This window comes from Panicum hallii, chromosome 7, assembly GCF_002211085.1.
Source record: "Panicum hallii strain FIL2 chromosome 7, PHallii_v3.1, whole genome shotgun sequence".
In the NCBI taxonomy this organism is placed as follows: Eukaryota; Viridiplantae; Streptophyta; class Magnoliopsida; order Poales; family Poaceae; genus Panicum; species Panicum hallii.
In genome coordinates this window covers 46,472,538-46,498,337 of record NC_038048.1, presented here as the reverse complement: position 1 = coordinate 46,498,337, position 25,800 = coordinate 46,472,538, and the positions used below count along the sequence as shown (strand labels likewise).

At 46.1% G+C, this 25,800-nt stretch overlaps 3 protein-coding genes and 1 pseudogene across 3 annotated transcripts; 3 read left to right on the top strand and 1 right to left on the bottom strand.

The window, feature by feature from the left end:
- Positions 1-1,508: 1,508 nt before the first annotated feature.
- On the bottom strand, positions 1,509-9,606 carry LOC112899867 (protein RCC2). The gene is made up of 16 exons (XM_025968511.1): positions 9,244-9,606; positions 7,840-7,901; positions 7,707-7,774; positions 7,406-7,527; positions 6,852-6,957; positions 6,662-6,713; positions 6,457-6,574; positions 6,346-6,376; positions 6,150-6,173; positions 5,937-6,061; positions 4,496-4,577; positions 4,193-4,315; positions 4,038-4,091; positions 3,888-3,957; positions 3,009-3,039; positions 1,509-2,171 (listed from the first exon to the last, which is right to left on the bottom strand). Exons 1-16 carry the CDS (start codon positions 9,479-9,481, stop codon positions 1,822-1,824), a joined length of 1,656 nt encoding a protein of 551 aa, XP_025824296.1. The 5' UTR covers positions 9,482-9,606; the 3' UTR covers positions 1,509-1,821.
- A 2,112-nt stretch (positions 9,607-11,718) lies between these two features.
- On the top strand, positions 11,719-15,731 carry LOC112899398 (annotated as a pseudogene).
- Positions 15,732-16,061: 330 nt separating this feature from the next.
- Positions 16,062-21,193, top strand: LOC112899397 (GTP cyclohydrolase 1). Its single transcript, XM_025967849.1, has 3 exons — positions 16,062-16,331; positions 16,506-16,770; positions 19,520-21,193. The coding sequence occupies exons 1-3, from the start codon at positions 16,077-16,079 to the stop codon at positions 20,698-20,700; spliced, it is 1,701 nt and encodes a 566-aa protein (XP_025823634.1). The 5' UTR covers positions 16,062-16,076; the 3' UTR covers positions 20,701-21,193.
- An 891-nt stretch (positions 21,194-22,084) lies between these two features.
- Positions 22,085-24,132, top strand: LOC112900936 (flavanone 3-dioxygenase 1). Its single transcript, XM_025969708.1, has 3 exons — positions 22,085-22,708; positions 22,982-23,410; positions 23,522-24,132. Exons 1-3 carry the CDS (start codon positions 22,199-22,201, stop codon positions 23,852-23,854), a joined length of 1,272 nt encoding a protein of 423 aa, XP_025825493.1. The 5' UTR covers positions 22,085-22,198; the 3' UTR covers positions 23,855-24,132.
- Positions 24,133-25,800: the final 1,668 nt, after the last annotated feature.

Below are 25,800 nucleotides of genomic sequence, written 5' to 3'. Positions count from 1 at the left end.
CGCCGAAAACGATAGGGGTTAGCTGAGTGGCTCTAATCCCAGCTTTTGGCTTGATAAACTGGGCTGGGCACACGAGGACAAGGAGAGTTCACCTAATGGTACGTCTAGATGAAATTCCAGTTTGTGTTAGCTAAAGGAGCGCCATCCTGCGTGCAGTGCTTCCCACCTGTGCGCCACCTAATTTCTTTGACAACGCAGAGTCCTGTCAGATTAACTACTACCCCCCAGAAGCTGCTCGTGCAGGTTAGAATGCCGGGATCGAAGGACGGTAACGCCTTGCATCTTTTGTCCCGGCATGTATGATCGATGCTCTTGGCTACCCAAAGGCCATTGGAGGCGAGCCTATGGATCGGATCGATCTACAAGGATGTGTGCTATCAGGTGAGACTGTTTTCCCCGGGGTTCCAACGCCGATCACCACTCACCACTGAAGAAATGAGAAATCTGCTCCGGAAATAAAAGTCCCAACTCCCACTGACGGCATATGCATGGGCGTTCAGTTCGGAATGGACTCGTCGTACGCAGACGCAGCAGCTGCCCGTGGTCAGTCTCAGTCAGGTTCATCCATCCACCAGTCTCGTTGTACTGTACCCCACACGCCACGCCACACTGCATCGCCCGGGACATCTGCTGGCCTCTGCATCAGTCGCCGGGATGTGCTCCCCTCGGCCATGCCGTCTTGTCGCCGTCCTCACATGCCATGCCATTTAGGAGTAGAATTATCGTACGTGGGGGTGCGCCAAGGGCCGCATGTTACCCGTATGGCACGGGAGGTGTCCGTCCAGCCGCAGCTGCTGCCTGCTACGTACGCTCAATTAACTACGGGAGTCGGTGAACGGCGGCGGCTGGATTGGATCCAAGAGCCCGCAAGTCAGCGTGTTGACGCCACAATAGTTTCGGCTTGCAGTACTGATTCGTGGATCGATGAATGCTCACGGCCTCACGAGCTACTACACCTACTTGAGGAGCATAGCTCGGCTGGTGAAGCATTGCATCGTTGATCGAATTCGGCGCCAAAAAACACTCACGGATCTACTTCCACCATGAGTAGATTCAAAAGAATACTGGGCCTACGAAATCGTCCAGTAGTACCGCAGAGAAATGAATAGGAAATAAACAGCGATTCGGTCGAGTGCAGAAGTTACAGCCGGGTAACCAAATTAGAGGCTAGTACCGGTCCTACGAAAGAACATATGATTCTGTCTTCACACAATAAAGCAGGTGAGGGACAAGCCACCCGCGTCAACAGGCTCATCTAAGCCCAGAATGGGGCACTACAAAAGCTAGGGCAAATAAAAGCAAACCCTCTTCAGATCAAGCAGACACTAGAACCTGCTTTGTCATATCCACGCAATGGCAGAATAGAGTAAGATCATGTGACGGGATATGAGCATCAAGTAAATTCAATCCTTGGACTCTTGTGCTGGGATTCTCCATGCTTCGCTGACTGCCACAATGACCTGCGATCAGCTCCTCCACAAGACCACAGCCACAAGGACACAAGGTACTGATGGTTAACCAAAGGGACAGTATGATTGAACAGGATAAATCACTCTATTGATGGGGTCCATAATAGCCTAAAACATCGGCAAATAACACAGATGTACAGGTTAAGCATTTCTAGACTTACAATCAGATGGAACACTCAATTTGGAAAAGGGGGGCAAAAAAGAGATGAAGTTTTTGAATAGCTGCAATTGGCGAAACTGAGGTACGGCCGGAGGCTTTGCTACCAAAATTAAATCTTCAATGGTTGGATCACATCAGGTGTTAGAGATCACTTGATCTGACTTCAACACCACCTTACTGCAGACCATATGATCACTTCCGGGGTCTTCCTCTTTTTCCACCTCTCTTTCCACCACGGCCACCCGAGTTTCCAGCTTTCTGAGCAGGGCTCTCAGTTTTCTTAGGGCGGCCTCTGCCTCTTCCAGATGGCTTTGTCTCAGGAGCTGCCTTTTTGGCTCCCCTGCCTCTCCCCCTATTAGAGGGTTTGCGGCCACGCCTACCCTTGGCCTCTTCTATTTCTCCATTCTCATCATCTCCACTTTCATCCTCATCATCTTCCTCTTCTGATTCAGAATCATCCTTGGTTTTCTTGCGCTTGTTGGCACGTGAATTGGTGCTAGCAGATGCCTTCTTGGTTGCTTGCACCTCCACCTTCTCCTCTACTGCAGTGGTGAATTCAAAACCATCCATAAGCAAGATAAGCACGACAACAAATATACCAGTTAACCAAGTTTTGGCTAGGTAAATAGGTGTATAGTACTCCATCCGTACATTTTTAGTAGGCATATTAGAATCTGAAATTTTCTTATGAGGTATACTTTGACCAGCAATTTCTCTTACAATATATCAAGTGCAAGAAAATTAATGTCGTATTTAAAGATATTGGAAATAAGAAAATATTCATATAGCTTTTATACACTATAAACATGCATATAGTTTGACTAATCATTGGTCAAATTGATGAAGTTTGGCTTTTTAAAATTCTATAGTACACCAACTAAAAATGGAGGGAGTATTGTACAATTTGCTCTTGAGAACATTAGGTTACTAGTATTTCATCATCCTAGACATGAAAGCAACATGAAACAATCATAAACTTCGTATCTTGCATTTCATTGTTTTCGACTAATGGTAGCTCAGGTCCAAGTGACTATTTGGACCCAAAAATAGGCATTGCACAATATAATTCAAACAGAAAACGGGTAGCCAGTTGGCCTCCATGTTCTCTTTTGTAGTAGTATAATTGTGATCTAGGGTAGTGGGGTAGGTCTTCATGGTAAACAGGTTGGCCTGAACCCAGTGTGCCCTTAGATAGATGCCACACGGGATAATGTTCAGGTTCAGGGCAACTAAATTGATAATTAAATTCACTTACATGCAGAAAAAACATTAATGATTTACAAGATTTACAGCAATACCCTTCTACAACATTAAAATGTTTCAAGCTTGCAGAGTTACACCTAACTGTGTTATTCCAGAACAAAAGAGGGAATACAAACCTTCAGTTGTATCACCATCATAAATCTCCAGCTGAGCATCAAAACAGATGTGTATTAAAATATAACAATTTAAAACCACATGCAAAAGGCTAACATGACATCTACATTGCGAGGTAATAAAAGAGTGCTCGATGTTGAAACATGTTACTATAAATCCAGGTAAACTTGCAATCTCATCCCATATGCTTCATCCATTGCTAAAGGATACAGGTCATTCAGGAATATATGACAACAAATTTCTCATTAGGAAATAATATATCAATTAAAAGCCATGCTAAACAGACAATATTTTGCAAGACCCGTTCATTCAATTGTGATCTACAAGTTTTTCCACCATGGGCCAAGCCCGAATTTCATTACTTAAAGCAACGAAATTACAGAGAAGTAGTTTGTAGCGGACGGCCCCAGCCGGTCATTGGTCTGAGTTCGAACTCGCTCCCCGGAAGGGAGAGCAACAAGTTAGACAAAATTTAGATTACAAGTCCAGCAACATAGAGAGCCAAGAACTACTGCAGGAAAAGAGTAGGATGCTCAGTAGTGAGCCAAAAAGCATCCCCACCCCCACCCCCCGGGCAACACACCAGTCCTGCACCATCGGCCGAAATTGTGATGTACAAGTTATAGCTCTAATTTTTCATTTGATCTCCAAGTAGTTGCGATTAGTCGTTGAGCAGAAAAAAATCTAGTTTACAGTTAGATTATCCGATGGACGACTCATCATAGGTGGAAACTGTGTTGCTGCATATCATTATGGAAAGGACAGCTGGTGATTAATCAGACCGATTTCTTGTTGTGACCTCATGATCAAACATTCAATTGAATGTTTAACCTAACATTAAGCAGCTGAAAAGTCCATGCAACAAAGTGTTATTAAGTTACCTTATCAAGTCGATCACCAATATTTGCCCTGTCCACAACAATTAGAGACAGTCCGTATCCACAACCAACACTGGAGAAAGTATTCTCAAATTAATATAGACTGCAATGTCAACAGGGATGAAAACTGACACATTCATTTAGTGTAATTACCTTGTAACATGCATTCCCTCAAGAATGTCAACCTTTTTGGGATTAGCAGATGACCTACAGTACAAATATATGGCACAGCAATGGCCAATTAGACCAGTATAATAAGTGAAGGTTTTTTACAATCAACATATTCTAATATTTTTATATAAACATACTTCTGCCCATTAGGCCCATAACCAAGCTCTCCATTCTGGGCAACACCCCAGCTTATGCATGAATCATCAGCACCAACAACGTGGTGCATGTTACCAGAAGCCATGCAGCGAATATTCCAACCACTGAAGCAAACAAATCATAAATTAAGCAGATAACTGATAACTCAGGATAACAATGTTACATCAGGCAGCTAACTGTGAATCTGTGATAAATAACTAAACAGCCTCTCAAAAAAGGACAAGCAATAACATAAAGTGGTAGGTTTTGGAATTCTGCATTATGGTGACAAGTGTGTAAGGAACCTTAAATCCATTACAGGCTTTGGATACATCCAATCATCGCCTGTATTCTTCATCTTTCCCCACATGTACAACTGTCCACCACCTAGCAATCAAACCAAATAACCAGAAATTAATAACAATGTTGTCGATTATGGGTTTTGCAATACAATCAGGATGTTCCTAGTTAGCAGAGTTCAAACTATACAGATAATGCTTTTCACAAGCAATGAATAGCAGCCGTATCTGAAATATAATTTTTTTCATCAAACAGGCATAAAATATTAAAATCCAACATGGTTTAAGTATAGACCGGATTACTTCAAGGGTAATGTCAGATGCCTCATGGTGCAATTGACACTAGAACCAAGCACAAGTACAAACATTATGACTGAATAAGAAAAACATTTACATATGCCCTGCATAGTTCAAAAAAATATTCACCATATGACATGATATAGCATAAAAGTCATTAGACTACAAACATGACAGTTGACTCAAGGCTCACAAGTCACATAGTGTCACCAGATTCCATAGGCTTGCAATAAATAGCTTGGTCGGCAAGCAACCTGATAAGCATTTTATTTGCACTCCTAAATAAATGGAACAATGGGTTATATAGTTTGCAGCTGCTGTAATTAACAAGATTTTTATTTCCCTATTTTATAGCAAGTGAATTTTATATTTAATACAACAAAACCTTTTTAGTCCCAAAAAGTCAGGGTGTGATAGATCTGAAACACAACAACATGAGCCACCACCAAAGGGAAAACTATGTATTGTGGATCTAAAGACTGTTCATGGTTCAGGTACGTGGATAATTAGCTAGAGCCTTTTTCTTTGTTGTTGTCTAGCAACAATATCTAGTTGCAACACTGTTTAGAAGCAGAAGACCAAACAAAAGCAGTTCCACCATATGGGATCAGCAGGATCCATCACAATGCCAAACAAAGTCTTACTCTTTAACCACATCTAGATTCTCATCGTCTACAGAATCTAGTGTCGATCATCAAAGTAACTGTATGAGAAGAAGCTGAATGGTAGGCTTGTTTGTATACACCCTTATAGTTCATTTCCCCCTCAATCCCCTCCAATCAACAACGGAAATGGTTTATCCAAACTAGCCCTAAATGAACTAATGTCTAATGTGCGAGATAATGTCAAAATTTGTGAAGTAACCAAGTATTGAGGACAATTGTTCTACTGCAGATTTCCATGAGATGAGCACTTACATGTATGTTCGATAAAAAACTCAGGTTTAAAGGCACACGTATGGAAAGTTATAGACACACAAAAATACCAAAAGATGATACATGAAAAATGCTAATATTACCAGCACTTATCATTTATGATAGTTCACCATGCAAACAACCAAGATACGCATAAACCTATTATCCCAATGGTCCAAGTAGCATAGACTAAAATGACAAGAATAGTTTGTGCATCAGAGCTAGCTGTGCCATACCAGCTGTGCATGCAGAACTTGCGGAACCAGCTGAGACAATAGCATTAGGAGGCAGAACGTTGTGTTTCTGGAAGATTTCTACAAGACGAGGTTGCCATTCATCCTTCTGTTCTCTGTGGCCCAACCTAAATAAAAAAGCAAGATGTTATATGAACCACCTTGGGCTTGGACAAAAACATTGCTACAGTAGGATGCATGCCCATAATATCATACCTTCCATATCCACCAAAACCCCAGCTGCCAAACACAATAAAAAAACCATAGTAAGAGAAAATAGAAAACCTTAGAACTGGAAAAATTGATATGTCCTGTACATATGTGGACTCATACAGCGTATATAGAGGAACTCATGCCTATTAACTACTTCAGTTTTGAAAATGTGTAAATAAATGGTGAATAAAACACATACGTGTAAACAAAGCCACTGGAATCAACTGCAACTGCAACATACAAGTAAAGAAATAGGGTTGATATCAGTGTTAATCATGATGACTCGAAAGGAAGAGAGAAGAAGAAAAACCTGTATGATTAGTTCCGCATGCAACTTTGACTACAGTTTTCCCAGATAATGTAGCTATCGCTCGTGGGCGGGGCTGAGGATCATACGTCAGCTTGACAGACGAATCTTTAGCATTGTACTGAAATAGCATAAATCAAATCATAGTGAATAAATAATAAATTCAAAGAATAGCCAACCAGTGCAAAAAAAAGGAGTAACAGCTAACCTCATTATCAGTTCCATGCCCGAGTTGACCATATTGGGGAAGGCCTGCTGTACTGAATAGCAATATAGCATAGAAGAATAAAATACTGCCTCAAAAAAACTGACGAACAACACCCACTAACTACAGCCAAAGCAGATATTAATCAAATGAGGTTCAAGATTTCTAGTTTTGAATTTCCAGTAAGACATACAGTATAGAAGAGCCTTCCACTGATGACAACCAGACTGTAAATTCAGCTCCACATACAGCATTGGTTGCTTCAGCAACGATACAGGACACTGGCGATGACTCAATTTCTGCAGCAATTGTAGGACCCGCATAATAACAGCAATATGTCAAATCGATGCCAGACAAAATGTTCACAAGATTCTCAAGACTAATTAATGGCCTTGGCCAATGATAATACCATTATGCTGAAGGATCCGACAAAGTTAAGTTTATCAATTGTCTCACAAACAGGTTATTAAAAAAGTTAACTGCTAATAATTAGTCATTAGGGGTAAAAGGAACGTATGAAGTGTCATTCCGAACATGTTCCAAGATAAATTTGAGTTCATATGAGACGCTACATCAAAGTACTAGCAGCTCATCAAACAGAATAGGAAAAAAGAATTTTGATTAACATATTTACATGTTTCCATGATAGCTTAAACTTAAAACACATAACAATCCTTCAGCACCAAAATATTTTGTGCAGGCACTTCTGTGACTACTCAGAGACAATAAGAAGTGAATGGTACCAACCATTCCTCAAGGAGCCCGTCCCTAACTGCCCGTGCTTATTGTGGCCAAAAGAGAAGGATTTCCCATCATCAGTTACAACCACTGTATGATTTCTGCCAACGCTTGCTTTGATGATTCTGTATCTGCAGGTACAACAAGTGTATGTTAACGTCTTGGAACACATAAAGACTATGTTTAATACCTTCAAACCACTCATATTAATCATACTTCCTAATAAGGTCATGACTCTACCAATACTATACACAGCTGTTAGCAAGAAAACTGCAGGTAAAGAGTTTGCTGTTGTACACAATTATCTTACTTTGATAGTTGTGAAACAACAGTTGGCAGGTTACGCAGAAGAGTATCCCCATGCCCTAGCTGTCCCTTCTGCTAGAAAGCAATAGTGTTAAGTAATATGTGGCACAAGTGCAACTAACTATTCAGATTTATACCTCATTGCGACCCCATGTATAACATCTGCCTTCAGCATCCAAAGCAACACAGTGGCAAGCAGCTGGGAAAATGTTAAAACAAGTTGTTAGCAAAGACTGAAAAGTCTATCAAGTTATTAAGCAAAATACACAGCATGGTAAAGTAACCTATGTATGATTATGTTAATGTAGAAGAAGAACTATAATGTCGCAATGCACAATAGTGCCTTAATTATTCACCAATCAAATCGTGCATGAGGTTACTTTTAGAAAGGAACAGTAAATTGGGGTTTTCCATCTTAAGAAATTTCTACACCGTGCTGTTACAATTACACCCCGACCCCTCCTCTCCCATGCCGCAAGTAGTGTCAAGACCTCTTGCACCACCAACAAGCACTCCTGGCCAACTGGCCTCCATGCCACCTCTGGTCCATCCCTCCAAGTGCACAGAGGGCTAGAGGAGAAGAGTGGCAGGTTGGCTGTAGAGGAGGCAAAAGGTGTTGGGGTAGAACTGGGGCACAGGACCCCAACTGTTTGGGCTTCCATCACTTCACCTCTTGTTTCCAGTCGAAGTAGACTGACCCATATGTATTTGTTCACCTCCTCACCCCGTGCGCGCCTTGTTTTTTCAGGTGCGCAACTTTTAGGGCTTCCACCACTTCACCTCTTGTTATTGGTCATGGGAAATACCGCAGTGCGTGTGCAGGCTCATCATGGGAAATACAGGAACAAGTCACTGCCGGTTAGTTCTTAACTCCTTATAAGGTTAAAGGCTTTTGATGAAATTACAAGGTTAAAGGCTTCAATTCCTTATTCCTTTTGCACTTGTTCCCTAAACTAAACTTCTCGACTGTTCATAACTATTCCATAAGAAGGCAATACTCTATTGGCACATTACTTTTCTAATTCCAAGCAGATGTGCATACCACCTGATTGTTCAAGTAACTGGCTAGAATTTTCCAACATTTTCCGCACATGATTGATGATTGAAATTCATCAAGGGGTTGTATCTAGGTTCACTGCATTATTCAATTCAATATGTGCCTAAATAACGAAACACCAACTAACAAGTTCTCTTGCACGGCGACATTGGTGCCACTAAGGCTGTATTGAAAAGTTTGACCTATCAACTATCATGGGACCGCAGTATCGTATTTTTGCCGCCATTTCCTGTACAGCCTTGCTAAAACCAGACTGGCTAACTTTTCAGCGTGAACTCATCCAATGATCCAACCACTGAAAGCAACCACCAACTCCAAACAAGGGCCACAGACCAACTCGACCTGCCTACGATTTGATTGCATCTATGATCACAAACTAATCTAAACATTTATAGGCATCAACTGGTTCCAGCTCCTCCCATCCCGCCAAAAAAAACAAGCGCACACATCATCTCAAACGCGGGCAAGGACGCCGGGAACTCACTGCAGCCAGAGCCGACGAAGCGGATGTCGACGCCCATCAGCGGCCGCAATCGCGTCGGGGAGACCAGGTTGCCCTGCGCCCCGCCCACCACCTTCCGGCCCATGGTGTCGAAGCTCGTCCCCCCGCAGTACAGCAGCTCCCAGCCGGAGCCGCTGCCCTTCGCCTCCGCGTCCTCGTCGCCCTCGGCGGCCGCGGCTGCGGCCGCGGCGTCCTTCTCGGGCTCGGCGCTGGCCGACATTATCACCGGCGGTGGCGGCGGAGGCGGAGGATTTCGATCGGAAACCCTAGATTTGGTACGAGGAAGCGGGGAGGGGAAGCAAGGGATGGATTTGAAACAAGCGACACTCCAGATTGAAACTTTCAGCGAGCAGGTGGGTGCAGTGTGGATATATATAGTACACTCGGTTTGGCCAGTGGAGCCGGCTAATTAAAGAAGACCTGGAGATATTTCAACGCTGCCATCGGCAAGCATGACTTGTGGGCCAATACTAATTGGTGGCCCACTTGTCACCGACTTGGTTCTGTTTTCCTCCATGTATGGTTTTTTCTTTCACATGGCCATGGTTCAACTTTTTTTTTCCTTTCTCGGGGTTTATCCCAGATTGTTTCCCGTGTACGAACATAAGAGGAACATAATTGTTTCCTGATATGTTAGGATTGTCAGATATTTGCTTCGTTCATTTTTAGTAAGCATTTTAGGGTTCTAGAAAGTCAAATACCATAATTTTTCTATCACCAATTATATGCATTGCTTAGTCTATAAAACATATATGAACATATTCACATTTCAAATATATTTTAATTCAGCATTGACCTCGTAGAAATTGCCAGTATATTATAAGACAAATTTGAGGACTTTTTCAAACTATAACACGCCGAACAGAGGCAGTAGCTTTTTGTTCATTCCATGGACAATGGAAATGAAATTAGCGGTGAGTTGAAACTCTAGGTCCAAGAGTTTTTTGGGTTTATATGCACCTCTTCCAGATAAAGTGTATCATGATTCCTTACTATGGTAGTCGGCATAAACAAGATGAATGAGGATTGCTAGTTGGACGATGCTGATAAAGGAATACAAAAAAATGATACGTTAACATAGCGAAGATTAGAAGACACAACACAAGTCCTTGCCAAGTCCTATGGCGAGAGCATAATCTTAGATGTAGGCATGTAGAAAGCGTGCGAGAGATGAGGGTCATCCGGTCATGGTAGTATGTTGAAGTCATAGATGACGGAAGAGGAGAAACAAGCAAGGCTAAAGAAGAAGAAAATAGTAGCAACGTATATGGCCTATGGCTATGGCTATGGTGCTCCGTCGTCGATGGAACGAAGGTGAAAATCATCATCGTAATTAGATAATAATGGGTTCCTAGATAATTGTTGTTACTTTGGAAGCAATGATCGAGACAGTTCGTAGATTTTTTCCCCCCTTAGCACTCTCCTTCGCGGCTCCGGCGTTCTCCATCCCCACGCGCCTTGCCCACCTCCGGCATTGCGCTCTCCTCGCACGCTGCTCGCCCTCTTCTGGCCTAGGAGCTCGCCGTCGCCCGCACGGCTTGCTCCGTCAGCCCAAGACCCTCTTCCCCCGCGTGGCTCGCCGCTTGCCCGCCGGCCGAGGCGCTTGCCATGGGACAACAAACGGAAGGAATTAGGCTAGAAAAAGGAGAGGTGGGATTTCGTGTCGGTGTCGGATTCAGGTTCAGGTTCAGGTTCAGCCGTTCAGATCCGGTTTGTGCTCCAGCATACTTCAATCAGGTACGCTCTCTCGCTTCCATCTACAGACGGAAAAGGAAAAGAGAGCCCGCTAGCGAAACACCTCTTCCGATCCAACCCACGGCGGCTCGAGCGGTGACGAGAGGGGACGCCGCCAAGGCTGACCGCTTGGCCGCGAGGAGAGGCAGTCCGGGCTCGCTGACGGACGCATTAGAAACAAAAGAATCGGGAGAACAAGGGCCGGTTCCTAATAAGAGGACGGAGATTGAGGCGGCGGCGGCGGAGTTGGTGGGCGGTAGCACCACTACTGGCTCCGAGGGGAAGCAGCAGGGGAAGACGGCGGCGGCAGCAGCAGCAGCAGACGGCTCCACTTGCCTTACCTGCTGCACCCATTACAAACACCACGTCGCTTCCTCCTCGCTGCCAGCCAATCCACGTCTGGCAAGCGGAGGAGGATGTTCAAGCTTCCTGTAAAAGGTCACTTCTTCTCAACTCAAAACCTGGAAGTGTTCCTACTGCACAACTAACTCTTGCTGCATCTTTTGTTGCACCTAGATCCTCGTGGAAATCTTCCTACTCTGGCGAACCCCAAGGACCCGGATACTGCTTAGAGTGTCACCAGCTCAAGAGACAAGGCGCTGGGGATGCGGCACGCTCAACCGTCAGCATCTCCTCCATTGCGCTCGGTAAAATTGGGTGCTGAACATGTACCTGATTGCCTCCTAACTTTATGATAACGTCCGCATCTGTTTGCAGACGTGAAGGTCACTTACCGAGGGACTGGCATCTTCATTGGTTGGAAGGAGACCAAGAAGTGCGCTATTGACTAGTTCTGAAATTGTACATGGACTTAATCCCAACAATAAGGTAGTGACAAAGTTTTCTATGTTCGATTTGTGGAGCTTGCCTTAAACTTTACAGATTAGTGTTGTCTTTAACTGGTTGTGGGCTTGTGGCACAATGGCAGACTTCTACATAATATATTTATAATCAGTTATCACATCTGTCACGTTCTTTCTCCAATCTTTGACATCCCTTGCAAAATACATATTAGTGTAATCCAATCGATGCTCAATTCTTTGTCAAATGATGTTTTCTACTGTAGTGGTTGCAGCCTGCAGTTAATAGTTCATTCTCTTGCGTTTAAGATGTACGTCCCCGTCACATGCCTCAGCTTGCCTTGTAGAATTCAGATGTTTTGTGCTGTACACTAATTTAGCACCTCGCCTGTATGTGTCCGCCTTGATGGCTTTAAGTACCGATTATGTTCATGTTTTCCTGGTGTTTGAATACAGTAAAGACACCCGCAATTGTATCATCTGTTCATTTTCGTTTTAGATCTCAATCCTACTTGTTCATTCTAATTTTTATTTTCTGATGTATTGCCATTCAGATACTATGATATCCATGTAACTATACTTGCATGCCTATGTCTTGTTTTCTTTTCATTCCTCTGACATGTTAGGTACAGTTTACACCACAGTTTTCATTATGCTTACCTCCTATTGTCCTTTCGTGCTCTCTTTCCATTACATGGACACACTACTACTGGATTCAACACACTTCCTGTGCCCCACATTATGGAATCATCTACTTATTGTGGACATATTAAAACTATGTGTTTGTTTGTCTTTTTACAGTTATTTTTTCGCATGGTGCTTATCTGATCGGCTATTTTCTTGACGCTGTAGACTGTATTCTAATCAAAGCTCTTTTTACCCTTTCAGCTACACATTTGCTTGCCAAATAGGAGCATCTTAGAGGGGCAACTTTTGTTCTTCAATAAGCATTATGACATTGCTTTATTGGAGATCTCGTCAGATTTAGACTTACCTTTGCAGCTCCCCACTTTTGGATGTAACCCAAACTACAGTCAGGATGTTTTCATTTTGGCTAGGGGCGAAGAGTCTAATCTGATGGCCAGGCATGGGGGGATCTTGTGGTCTGAAGATCCAGAATATTTAAAATGCAACCACCTCATGCTTCTTAGCTGTCAACCTCCTGAGGTAATAATTGTGTATTATTATTTCCCAGCACTGTATTCTTGTTTCATCGCGCAGCTTACTTAGTAGTATTTTTTTCTATGCAGTATGTCACTGGAGGGCCAGTGATTGATCATGAGGGCAGTGTCGTCGGGATGACATTTGATAATGGTGGTCCACATGCTAATATTTTTGCCATCTCCACCATCCTCACATGCATTGAAATGTGGATGAAGTTCAGGTTTGCTAACCTTTTCTCATTGTTGCACTGATGTTATAACTTGACTAATATCTATAACATCTAATTGGTTTTAAAATTCTACATACTTTTTTGAGTTATAGGCAGTGATGCAGCAATTTGTTTGATGTTTATAGAGGTTGCATTTTAAGACTTTACTCACTTAGCTGAGCAACTTGCCCCTTGCTCCATGTATAAATATATGTTGTCATGTTTAATGATTTACTTCACTTAGCCGCGCAACTTGCCCCTTGCCCCATGTAGAAATATATGCTGTCATGTTTAATAAATCTGAAAGTGGGAACTTGCATACTGCCAAAGGTTGAAAAGGCTGCACGACACATTGCTGCTAGCGTGCTAGGTAGACAGGAAAATTGGCTAGTGGCATTGCCGTCATACATGTACTAGCTTGGATCTGTTAAAACCCATCTATCAGAATCATCAAGTATAATGCCATATGCTCAGACTTTAGGACAAGTACCAATGTTATCTGCATTACCTGGTATTAAGTGCAAACCTGCTATTATCTGGATTCACTTCAACAAATGTGGTCTGGTTCCTTGAGCTTACTGAATTTGTCTTAAGTCTTAAGAGATAATGCCTTCTGAAGTCAAATCTAACATGAGGAGCTCGAATGGGTATCACGTTGCTTAAAAATGGGCCATTCATATTTAGTCAACATAAGTAAGGGACTATCTGGGGAGAAAATCAATTTCAATTGGTTCATATAGATGATCTACCTTGTTTTGAATGGTGCCTGCTTAAAGCTCGGTTAGTGAAAGCCATGGGAGAAAGAAAATAAACACATCCCGTTTTTAGAATTATGACCCTGAAGTATTATACTAAATAATCATTTTTCATGCACAACGTTGTTGCCCTGTATGATAGTGAACTAGAATTAATGGTGTGCCCTTAATTTAGTAGGGGAAATATCACTTGAAAACCAGTAGTATTTTCAGACAGACCGAATGATCCTTGAGCTAATATTTCGTTTAAGTGACAATGACATGGTCTTATGGAACTGCTGCCTTTGGCTTCTTTGTGGTTTATTTTTGGAGCTGATTGATCGAGTCCATCTTATTTCAGTCGTATTGCTCGCCCCATACATGGTTTGAGTTTTAGGACAGTGGAGCTGCTGGAGGTGTTGCTCAGGAGGTGATATCTCTTGATCACAACATCAACAATGGCTACATTGTAGATGAGGTATGACTCTTCTGTTCAGTGTGTATGGAGCTCTATTTAGACACTATATACAGGTTAACACTGTAATTCTTTTAACCTATCTAGGTATCAATAGGTTCTACTGCTGAGAAGCTTGGCATTAGAAAATGGAGATGTGATTGTTTCTCTTGATGGGCTGTGTGTTCAAACTCTACCTCAGGTGAAAATTGCATCTAATATTTGTGGACCCCTTTGCATCTAGAAGATATAACTATGGCTAATACGTTCAAATTTTGTCCGCAGTTGGAAGATTATCTTCTCTCTTGGTTGGGATTTCTTGCAGGGAAGCACTGATTCAAGCTCCACTGTAGATCTCAAGGTATGTTTGAAATCATTTGCAATGTAAAAATGTTGAATGTTCATATTAATTGAAACTAACAACAAGCATTAATTCGTGTTCCTTTGGTTCTTGTAGCTTGAAGTTTATGATCTCCTCGAACGTGGTACAAGAAGCATCACCTTGCCCGCTGAATTATGCGATGCTTCAGAATGAGAAAAATACGAAACCAACATATTGTAAGTGCTTTCTGAACTTTTTTTCTATCATTTTCTTGTGCACATTTTGTCCTCAATCACTTCCATGAGTCGTGTCATAAGAAAATAGCATAGCTTTATGCTTGATACTGTTCTTGGTATTACATGGCTACAAGCATGCTGGGGCAAAGTGAGGCCAAGGCTGCTGAGGTGCACGATGTGCATCCATGTTCTATGTTGTTGGAATTTTGATGGTTGTAATTTATTTATGTTAACAGACTGGCATGGAATTATGTCACAATATCTGACATGTGGGATTTCAGGTTTATCAGTGCTGAGGACTTCATAAGGTGATGCAAGATAGCGATGGAACGTTCTCTCTGTCTCATATTTCGGTGCAAAAGTATCCACTTGACAACAGGATGCTTGCTTTCGGTCTCAAATTTTCAGTGACAGCCATGCATGCTTACCCTAAGGCAGCGGTTTAACTTTGCTCGTTCCATCGTTCGGTGCAACTTTGCTGCGATTACGAGGATGGCACACAACTACTGGGCTATCACGTGCCGCGCTAGGTTCACACGTGACATGTGCAGGCAGCGGATCGAACGATCGATGCGTGCGCGCGTGTATATGCATGTGCCAATGACATGGCCATACTGGCATGTAACATGTTTAGCCGCCTGCAATCTTGTCTCCGCTGCAAGTTCCGATCTAGTATTAGTCAAGGCTGTAGCTATGCATGTTTGGTCGTTGTCAAACTTTGCCGCGCCACACCTTAACAATCATGCCATAATTTTTTAGCCGTGTCTTTAGCTCACATAACCTGTTTGGAAGCTGATTTGACACCGCGTTTTTTTTTATGCCCGCTATGCTTTGTCCAACCTTAGTTGTCGCTGCAAGGTTAGGTGGTTCTTTTAAATGGCCTGCATATTCTCTGCTCCAGGACAGAAACAAGCTAAGATGGTTCTTGCCTACCCAATCGAGTATCGCCCACGTCCATTAGGTAGAGCTATATATTATTGTTCCAGTTGCCAAGTTTCTTCTGTATCACTGGTTGATCCACATAGAGCACCTCTAAAACAATTGAAGTTTCTTCTCCGTTTGCACGGAGCGAGAGGGTCTAACTCTAACCTGAGAGACGACAACAGAGGCCACCGGCCACCCCACCGCCGCCGTCACGAGCACCCACCCCGATTCCGAGCGCCATGCCGAACCTGCGGCCCGTCGCCGGACAGCAAAACCCGGCCACGAGTCGCCATGTGATCTGCCTCTGGGCCCCCGGTCCCACGAGCGGGCTCATTTTCCTCACCTGGAGGGCCCACCACCACCCCGTTATAAAATGCGCCGCGCTTCCCCCGTATTGGGCAGAAAATCTCCGGCTCGGCCCATTCCACGATCGGGAGGCCGAGAGTCCAAAAGGTCAACAAGGAAAGAGGAGGCGATCCACCACACATCTCGAGGTGCGGATCCTCTCCTCCACCCGCTCCGCACCCCACCCCCATCGCTTCGTCGCTACGCAGTTCGGTCCACCTATCTACTACTCCTCACCCGCAGCCCCCTCTTTTCCTTTTTCGCTCTGCATAACTTTTTCTGTTTTCTCGTCGCTATATTTCGCGGCCGCCTCCTAATAATAGCCGCCGCGGGCAGTGGATACCACCGCCATGGGAGCGCTCGAGGAGGCACACCTCGCCGCCGCCGTGGCCGCCGCGTGCGCGTGCGAGGAGGACGACGATGACCTCGAGCTGCTTGGCGGGGAGGCCGAGCCCGCGGCGGCGGCGGCCGACGCCATGGAGCCGGCGGTCCGCGCGCTGCTGGCGGGGCTCGGCGAGGACGAGCGCCGCGAGGGGCTGCGCCGGACGCCCAAGCGCGTCGCCAAGGCCTTCCGCGACGGCACCCGAGGTACGGCCGCCTCCCCCTTCTCCTCCGTCGGCCCTCTCCCCTGGCTCCGTGGATCCGCTCGTAACCGTGCCTGTGTGTTGTGTAAAAAAAAATGGCGTCCTCTCCGATCTGAGATTACGCTTGTCGCTATGCTCGCCGTCGCGGACTCCTCGCCAGCTTCCCATGCTACAGCCGAGAGCTATGATGTAGGGAAGAACAACGCCGTGTCGCATTTGAATACCTATGGTTTTGTTTGGATCTCACAAGCCTTACGATGGACCTGGGATTATTCCCTGGGAAATTCCATCGCCGGAGGTAGCAGAGTCCACACCTAAACTGAGTGCAGTTTGGTGCAAGTGGTCGTTCGCGTCTGTCGTAATCGTCGTGCTGGTAAGGATTCACAAGTCGGCTACTAGATTGCTCACGCTTTCAGTTCTGGTATTTGACAATTGACAGGCCACCAAACACCCTTCTGACGTTAGTACATTGAGGACGTGGGTTGGTGGCTGTTGCACTATTACTACAATACAGGGCCTGTTTAGTTCATTTTACATTTTTGCAAAATTTTACTGTAGCAAAGGAATCTTACCAATTTGAAGTACTAAATGAAGTCTATTTGCAAAACTTTTTGCATGGATGGGTTGTAAATCACGAGATGAATCTAATGATGCAAAACAATGCGCTTGCTTGTACAGTTGTACTTGGCAGTCGGAGGGACTGTCAGTCTTAGGGTGTGTTAGTATCAGGGTGCGTTCGTTTACTGGAGTTTAAAGTTTAGAGGGGTCACGTCAAAAAGAATCTTGTCATTTAGAAGTATTAAATAAAGTCTAATTACAAAACTAATTGCAGAACCCCAGGGCTAATTCGCGAGACGAATCTAATGAGGTATATTAGTCCATGATTAGCAGATGATTACTGTAGCATCACTGTGGCAAATTATGGATTAATTAGGCTCATTAAATTTGTCTCACGAATTAGCACCCATCTGTGCAAAAAGTTTTATAATTAGACTTTATTTAATACTTCTAAATGATAAGATTCTCTTTGATGCGATGGATCTAAAATTTAGAGGGTAGGAAACGAACTTATTGCAAATATGAAATGGGCCCATAAAGTGATCTTATTCTGGCTTCTAGTCCACTTTGTCTCAGGCTACAACACTAGGGAATTTTGTAGCTAACTGTTATGGCTTTCGCCTATTTGTGGGAGAACTTTTGTAATTAAGATTTAGTATAGTGATGTGTGGGATTTCAGTTGCCACTAAATGGTCGTTGACTATTTATTGGTCCTTCCCAGGCTTCTCCATATATGCTAAATCTCAACATCAGCCTCTAGATCTTCCACTTTCATGTCCATTTTTCTTCTACTTCTCATCAGAACAGCAGCTCATCTGACGCAAATTACTATTATGACTGAATTGTACGCCTACATGCATTTATTCATTGCTGTAATGTTAATTTTTACCATTACTGGATAATGTCCCTTGCTCGCTCTTTAGGTGCACTACCTTAACATCTAGGCAGCTACTGATTATTAGACATTTTTGTCAATTGAATTATTTCCTAGTTTACATAGTATCTTTTTAGCTTTTTAGACCACTAGTATTTCTTCAGGCATGTTGTTTATCAACCCCCCTTGCACCTTTTTTTTAGAAAACAGTATTCTTTATTTGAAATGAGCCTAGACATCTAGTTGTTTATGGTATTATATATTTCCTTGTCTCTGAAAGATTTTGTAATTGATGACTACCTGAGAATCAGCAAGAAGATTGATAAGTTCAGTAATTGAATTCTAGATATAGGTCTAGTCCGTTTAAGAATGATATTCTATGTTGCTCCTCGGGGTTTCATTTCTGCTACAGTTGAAAGAGTAAGAGTTACCTATAGAAATATTTGAAAGAGAATCATTTTTCTTTTTTCTTCTATGACATCTTCCATTAGACAGTGGTGAAACCTTTTTTAATAGTCATATGAAACGTGAAACTTTTTACCTGTGATGGCAAAGGGAATTTCTGCTGTTCTTTTCTAGTCCTATATTCTCTACCGACCATTGCCAGCTATATAACATTTGGCTTTGTTATTTCGACTACTGTTTGTTTCTTTGGAAAGAAGCACTGCCTTCTGTGTTCAATTATAAAAATATGGACCTAAAAAAAGCTCATCTCATTTCCCAGTAACAAATTGTGAGTTTGTGATACTGAACAAACAAGTCAAGGTTAGGACTAATGAGCTGCTGCCTCTTCTCCAAATCTGTACACAGCTGGAAATGCAACATATTCAAGCTTTTTAATTTACACTTCTGCTATTGCCTATAGGCTTTAGCTACTAGGATGTTGTATCTCTCTGGTACTATAAAACATTAGATTGAATAGATTTGAACAATTTGATCGACCAGCAATGCCAAAACCTTACTATGGAGCTGATAGATCCTGCCTTTATTGGGACAATAACTCTTTCTTCTGTGCTTTACCATTCTTCATGGGAGCAATTGACATGTCATCAGTCTTCTATTATGCTAATTTCATTTGAAGATGAAAAGATTGATGATGTAATGAATTTTACAACATGAATACATGGCCCACATAACGCTTATTATACTAATCTCCTCCTGCAAGTCTGTAGAAGAGGTTGTCATGGTATTCTAAATAAAGGAAAGAGAACTGTTTATCCCACAACTAGTGACACTGGTTCTTACACTTCATCTCTACTTTTTACTTAACTGTAATGCGGTTGCTTCCTGGTCTGTATTTGACATACATCCAAAACTGCAGGTTACAGGCAAAAAGTAAAGGACATTGTGCAGGGTGCTCTGTTTCCAGAGGTTGGTGTCGACAAAAGGACCGGGTCTGCGGGTGGAACTGGAGGGCAAGTTGTTGTTCGAGATATTGAACTTTTCTCATACTGTGAATCATGCTTGCTTCCATTCAGCATACAGTGCCATGTTGGATATGTGCCCTCAGGTGGAAGGGTTGTTGGGTTAAGCAAGCTTTCTAGGGTATCTGATGTCTTTGCCAAGAGATTGCAAAACCCTCAAAGACTAGCCAATGAAGTCTGTGGTGCACTGCATGCTAGCATTCAACCTGCTGGTGTGGCTGTTGCGCTGCAGTGCTGGCACATCCCTTTGCCAGAAAACTTGGAATGCAAGACTTTGCAAGGTTGGATTCGAACTTCACATTCATCACGCTCCGGAGTTTTCGAGGGTGAAACTAGCACTTTCTGGAGTGACTTTTTGGCTCTTCTTAAGCTTAGGGGCATAGACATGGAGGTTGATAATCATTCTGCCTCGATTCCTTGGTGCCCTTTAAGGTCTTATGAGGTCCCACTCTCTAACGGGCACTGCAAGAAAAGCTCAACTAATAGCATGGTTTCTGCAGTTACCTCGATGCTCTTATCACTTGGAGAGGATCCCCTCAGGAAAGAACTTTTAGGCACTCCTCAGCGCTACGTGCAGTGGCTGATGAAGTTCAGAGCATGTAATCTAGATGTGAAGCTGAATGGCTTTACACTTGGTAATGTCAGCGTATATGAGAGGCCAGGTGGAGGCACAGTGGATCATGGAGCAATCCGGTCTGAGCTGCATTTGCCATTTTGTGCTCAATGTGAGCACCATCTTCTGCCCTTCTATGGAGTAGTGCACATTGGGTACTTCGACAATGGAAGCGGAGAGGGCATTGACCGGTCACATTTTCAGGCCTTGGTTCATTTCTATGGGTGCAAGCTTCAGGTTCAGGAAAGGATGACAAGGCAGATAGCTGAAGCAGTTTATTCCGTTTCACATAATGGAGTCATGGTCGTTGTTGAGGCCAACCACATCTGCATGATCTCAAGAGGGGTAGAGAAAATAAGGAGCAACACCGCAACAATTGCAGTGTTGGGCCAGTTTTTGACCGACCCTTCTGCCAAGGCACACTTTTTACATAATGTTTTAGATACAGCTGGTCCTGCGGTTTGAGTCGTATGGCCTAGCGAAGAAAAATTTATATGGTTGGGAGTTACTATCTAGTGATGGCAATGCTTGCCAATCTACTAGTCCGGTGTCATTACCAATTTACCATAGAAAATGCCCGTTGCTTGATGGGTGCAAATTGTTGCCCGGAAGATTGATTGTACCGAGGATATAAGAAGGAAGCACCAAAAGGGTTTGGTTCTCTCATGTTGTACCATGTTACTTGTATGGCACTTTAAATAAATAGTAATAGTTACGACTGTGCCAAGAAAGATAGTTACTCAGATTTGTTTAGATTGTTGTCAAACTACCATTTGTTCACGAAATTTTGGTGGAAGATTATTGGAGCTTCTGTTGTACTGTTGAATTTGCCTTCCGATGGCCAACAGGTTGCCATACGGTTCTTGCAAGCCTGGAGAGGTCATTCAATCATTCCAGCTTCTGTTGTAAGTTGAATTAGCTGCTGTGTCTGTTGAGCAAGATAATTCTGCTGAGATAAGCTGCTGTGTTTGTTGAGCAAGATAATGGTTGCTCAGATATGTTTCCATGGGTGTTAGACTTCTCATATGTTATTGCTATTTTGGCGAGAACATTCCAGTTTCTTGTAGTGTTGAACTTGATTCTGGATCTGACGGGCCCCCTGGCGAAGTCCGCCCCGGCTCGGGGCTCGCGACCAGTTGGTGAATTGGTGCTGGTGGGATCACGCGAGTTCGGCCTGCGCGCCGCGCGCTACCATTCGTCCATCGCACCGTACCTACCCTTCAAACACGCGCGGACGGGAGCTACAGCAACTGACCAGCAGCACGCTAGCACCAGGCAGATCGTCACATCGCGTGCCAGTGTGACCGCGGCCGCGCGGCGTGTCGGTCTCCCTCAGCGCGGTGCTGCGTGTCGGTCGCTGGGTACGTGGTCCGCGAGTCGCGACGATCTCACATGATCCGACTCCGGAAGGCAACCGGTGCGTTCCCAAACTGGGTCGACGTCCTGCGCGCCACACCTACTAGTCAAGACCCCGTTCTGGCGTGACTCTGACATGGATAAGCACGTCGTCAGCTTTAGCATGACCTGACGCAGGAATCGCTGGCCCAACAGATTGAATCATCGTTTCGGCCTTTTGATTTTGGCCGACGTCATACACCTTGTTAACTGTACATGCTTGCTCTTGTCAAATTTTTTTTTTGCTAGTACAGTACGTAACTGTCCAGCGTGTCTAAGTCTCTCTATGGCATCACCAATGGCTTCATAGCGATGTGGAATGGACGACGAATGGTAGTTGCACGCCCGTCACGAGTCGGCAGTTGAGCATGAGAGTTTGGCGCGCGCGGTTCACTGGCGGCCATGCTACAAATATAGTAATGCTACTACAGCACATGTCTGTGAGCGTCGCGTGGATGTTAGCTGATCGCTTAGCTAGTAGCAGCTAGCTTACGTGTGCCTGTACACTGTACGAGTGCTAGCTAGCTGCGCGTCGCGTCTCCCGGCCCACGCAGCAGCCTTCCACGCTATGCTGCTATATAACGCTGCTGCCCAATCAAGCAGCGTACAATACCACCACCACCACCAGCCGCCGCCGCCGAGCACGTTCCAGAGTAGCAAGCGAGAGGCGGCGCGTCGTACGACGTCGGCGACGCCGCAGATGGCCCCGGTGAGCAGCGCGGTGCCGTTCCTCCCGACGGCGTCGTCGGAGGCGACGCTGCGCCCGTCGTTCGTGCGCGAGGAGGACGAGCGGCCCCGGGTGCCGCACGACAGCTTCAGCGACGAGGTGCCGGTGATCTCGCTCGAGGGCATCGACGACGACGGCGGCGCGCGGCGGGGCGAGATCCGCGCGCGCGTGGCCGCGGCGTGCGAGGGCTGGGGCATCTTCCAGGTGGTGGACCACGGCGTGGACGCCGCGCTCGTGGCCGAGATGACGCGCCTGGCGCGCGACTTCTTCGCGCTGCCGCCGCAGGAGAAGCTCCGCTTCGACATGTCCGGCGGCAAGAAGGGCGGCTTCATCGTCTCCAGCCACCTCCAGGTACCTCGATTATTTGATCGGACCAGTTCCATCGTGGCCTAGCTCCTTGTTAGATCGCGCAAAAATTTCAGAAAATTATGATGAAATGCACGAAACATTTTGTGATCCTGATGCATCCACACGCTTAGTGTGCCAAGTACGTGAAGGTGTATCTGATACACCTTCACGTATTAAGCGTGGCCAGCAGATGCGTGTGCCCAACATAGCCGAACACGTACGCAAACCAGAGAACAACTAATAAGAAACTACTCAAAAAAAAATTGACAAGTGCAGGGGGAGGCAGTGCAAGACTGGCGTGAGATCGTGACCTACTTCTCGTACCCGGTGAAGGCCCGCGACTACTCGCGGTGGCCCGACAAGCCGCCGGCGTGGCGGTCGGTGGTGGAGCAGTACAGCGAGCAGCTGATGGGCTTGTCCTGCAAGCTCCTGGGCGTGCTGTCCGAGGCGATGGGTCTGGAGGCGGACGCGCTGGGCAAGGCCTGCGTGGACATGGACCAGAAGGTGGTGGTCAACTTCTACCCCAAGTGCCCGCAGCCGGACCTCACGCTGGGCCTCAAGCGCCACACCGACCCCGGCACCATCACGCTGCTGCTGCAGGACCTCGTCGGGGGGCTCCAGGCCACCCGCGACGGCGGCCGGACCTGGATCACCGTCAAGCCCGTCGAGGGCGCCTTCGTCGTCAACCTCGGCGACCACGGCCACGTACGTGAGCTAGCTAGTTCCCTGCTCCTTGGTAAACTTGCAGTTGCAGCACGGACCCATGCATCGATTTATACTAGAGCTTATGACGAACGCGTACGTGCGTGCGTGCAGTTCCTGAGCAACGGCAGGTTCAAGAACGCCGACCACCAGGCGGTGGTGAACTCCGAGTGCAGCCGGCTGTCGATCGCGACGTTCCAGAACCCGGCGCCGGACGCGACGGTGTACCCGCTGGCCGTGCGGGAGGGGGAGGCGCCCATCTTGGACGAGCCCATCACCTTTGCGGAGATGTACCGGCGCAAGATGGCGCGCGACATCGAGCTCGCCAAGCTCAAGAAGCAGGCCAAGGCCGAGAAGCAGCAGCAGCAGGTGCGGATGCAGCAGCAGAGCGCCAACAAGGAGTTCGCCGTGCCCAAGCCCAAGTCTCTCGACGAGATTCTTGCCTGAGGTGATCGATCCATTTATCTACGATTATTGGTGCGTGGGGTTCATGTATAAGGATGATGTAGCTGTGAGCGTATGGGATAAGTGCTAGTATGAAATAATAAGGGTCCTGAAATTAAACCAAGACAGCTGCTAAGTGTGCATGTTCTGTTGTTCAGACTAAGTGCACTTCTTATGGTTCAGACTTCAGAAGAATTGAGCTATGAGCGTGTCTGTAGTAGACTCTCGACTGTGGAAGTATGAATGTGCAGTTGAAGAATTATTGATGCGGACAGGAGACAAATTTAGCTCATCGATCAGCTGCCATCTCTCATCGTAGGAAACAGACCATACCTCTCTCTCCAAGAAATAAATCTCTCTTCTTCCAAGAATTACAGGCTGTATGGACAAATTCAAACTCTTGAACTAGCATGTCCTTGTCCCTTGAGCTGGCCGCAGCGTCCTTGGGCTTCCCCAGGGTAGGAAGAATTTCAAGAAGCTTGGTAAGAGGATCTGAAGAAATAAAGACGAAACAGAGAGATGCAGCGAGAGTTTAGTTGCACCGTAGGAACACAGAGAGAACCACCCTATTGGACTATATGAAAGTCTGAAAATAATTTTTTCACAACATTGTGAAGCATTGTCGGATCAAATTAGAATTTGCACCTCGAGATATGTGTGACCGAATGACCAATCGTGGCATCACTTTCACCTGGCACCGTGGCGAGGCCACCGGCTTTCCTACGGATGAGGATGAGGAAGAAGCCCACGTCTGGCCCTGCGATCGACACCGTCGTCATCCTCCCCGTAACCCACCAGCGCCACGATGTGGTTCAGCTCCGTGCACCTCTTGTAGTTCTGCAGATTCTCGCCGTCGCCGCCCTCGTCGATGGCCACCGCGAGAGGCTGCTCCTGGCTCGACGTACGCCCGAAGTCGCGTCGCGTCGTGCCGTCGTCGCCTGGGACGTCGACGCGGATCAGCGCCGCGGAAGTGCGATTGCGATGGCGCGACGGCCTTGGTGACCATGATCTCGCTGCGGCCGTAGAGGAGCACGACGCAGGAGCAAAAAGGCTGCGCGTTAATCCGGCGTGGGCACCAGCTACCAGCTAGCTGCGGGCGAGGCGGCGGTGGCGGCGGCGCGTCTTTCGATTCGGGGAAGCACAACCGATGAGCGCCGGGCTCGAAGAGCTCGCATTTGAGGCCAGGGCGGCGTGCTTGCTGTGGACGGCGGCGGCCAGGTGGGCGGTCGGACACGAGGCAGAAGGGGCAGGGGGTTGGTCGCTAGTTGGAATACCGTCCGGGGTGGACGGTAAATGAGGTACCGTCCACCCCCTAGGTCTCTCGTCACGACGGGCTGCCGCGAGCGCGCTCTCGTCGTCCGTGCAAGAACGAGCTCCGTCGCCGCCTCGCGTGCCTGGCCGCGCGCCGCTCGAGGGAGCCGGCCCACCAGCTCATGGCGTGCCTTGGTGCTCGCTAATCTCCATGCCGACGCGAATTACTACTAATCCTCTGCGATCTTCATGCACGACGTCCAGTGCAGCGGCTTCCCCTTGCTGCACGGCCGAGACCCTGCTTGAGTGCGCGCAAGCGCCTTTGACGTTCGCCGAGGCTTCGGGAGCACGCTTTGGAGTCCAGGGCGAAGCGGTTGCCGTGGACGATGGCGGCCAGCTGGACGGCGGCGCGAGGCAGCCAGGGGCAAGGGGTGGACGGTATTTGAAATGCCGTCCGGGGTGGACGGCAAATGAAATACCGTCCACCGCCTGGGTTTCTCGTTGCCGTTGGATCGGGCCTGCACGGCCACGATCGACGTGAGAAATTGGCAGGCAGCAAGTCGTTCTCCTTCCTTGAGCGCTCGACGGACCGCCGTTCCCCGCCGGCGACGAACGAAGCGCTGCGCTGCGGTGGCCCGTGGCGCCGCACGACGCGGAGTGGTTCCGATCCCGGTGGCCCTCGAGGGGGTTGGTTAGGC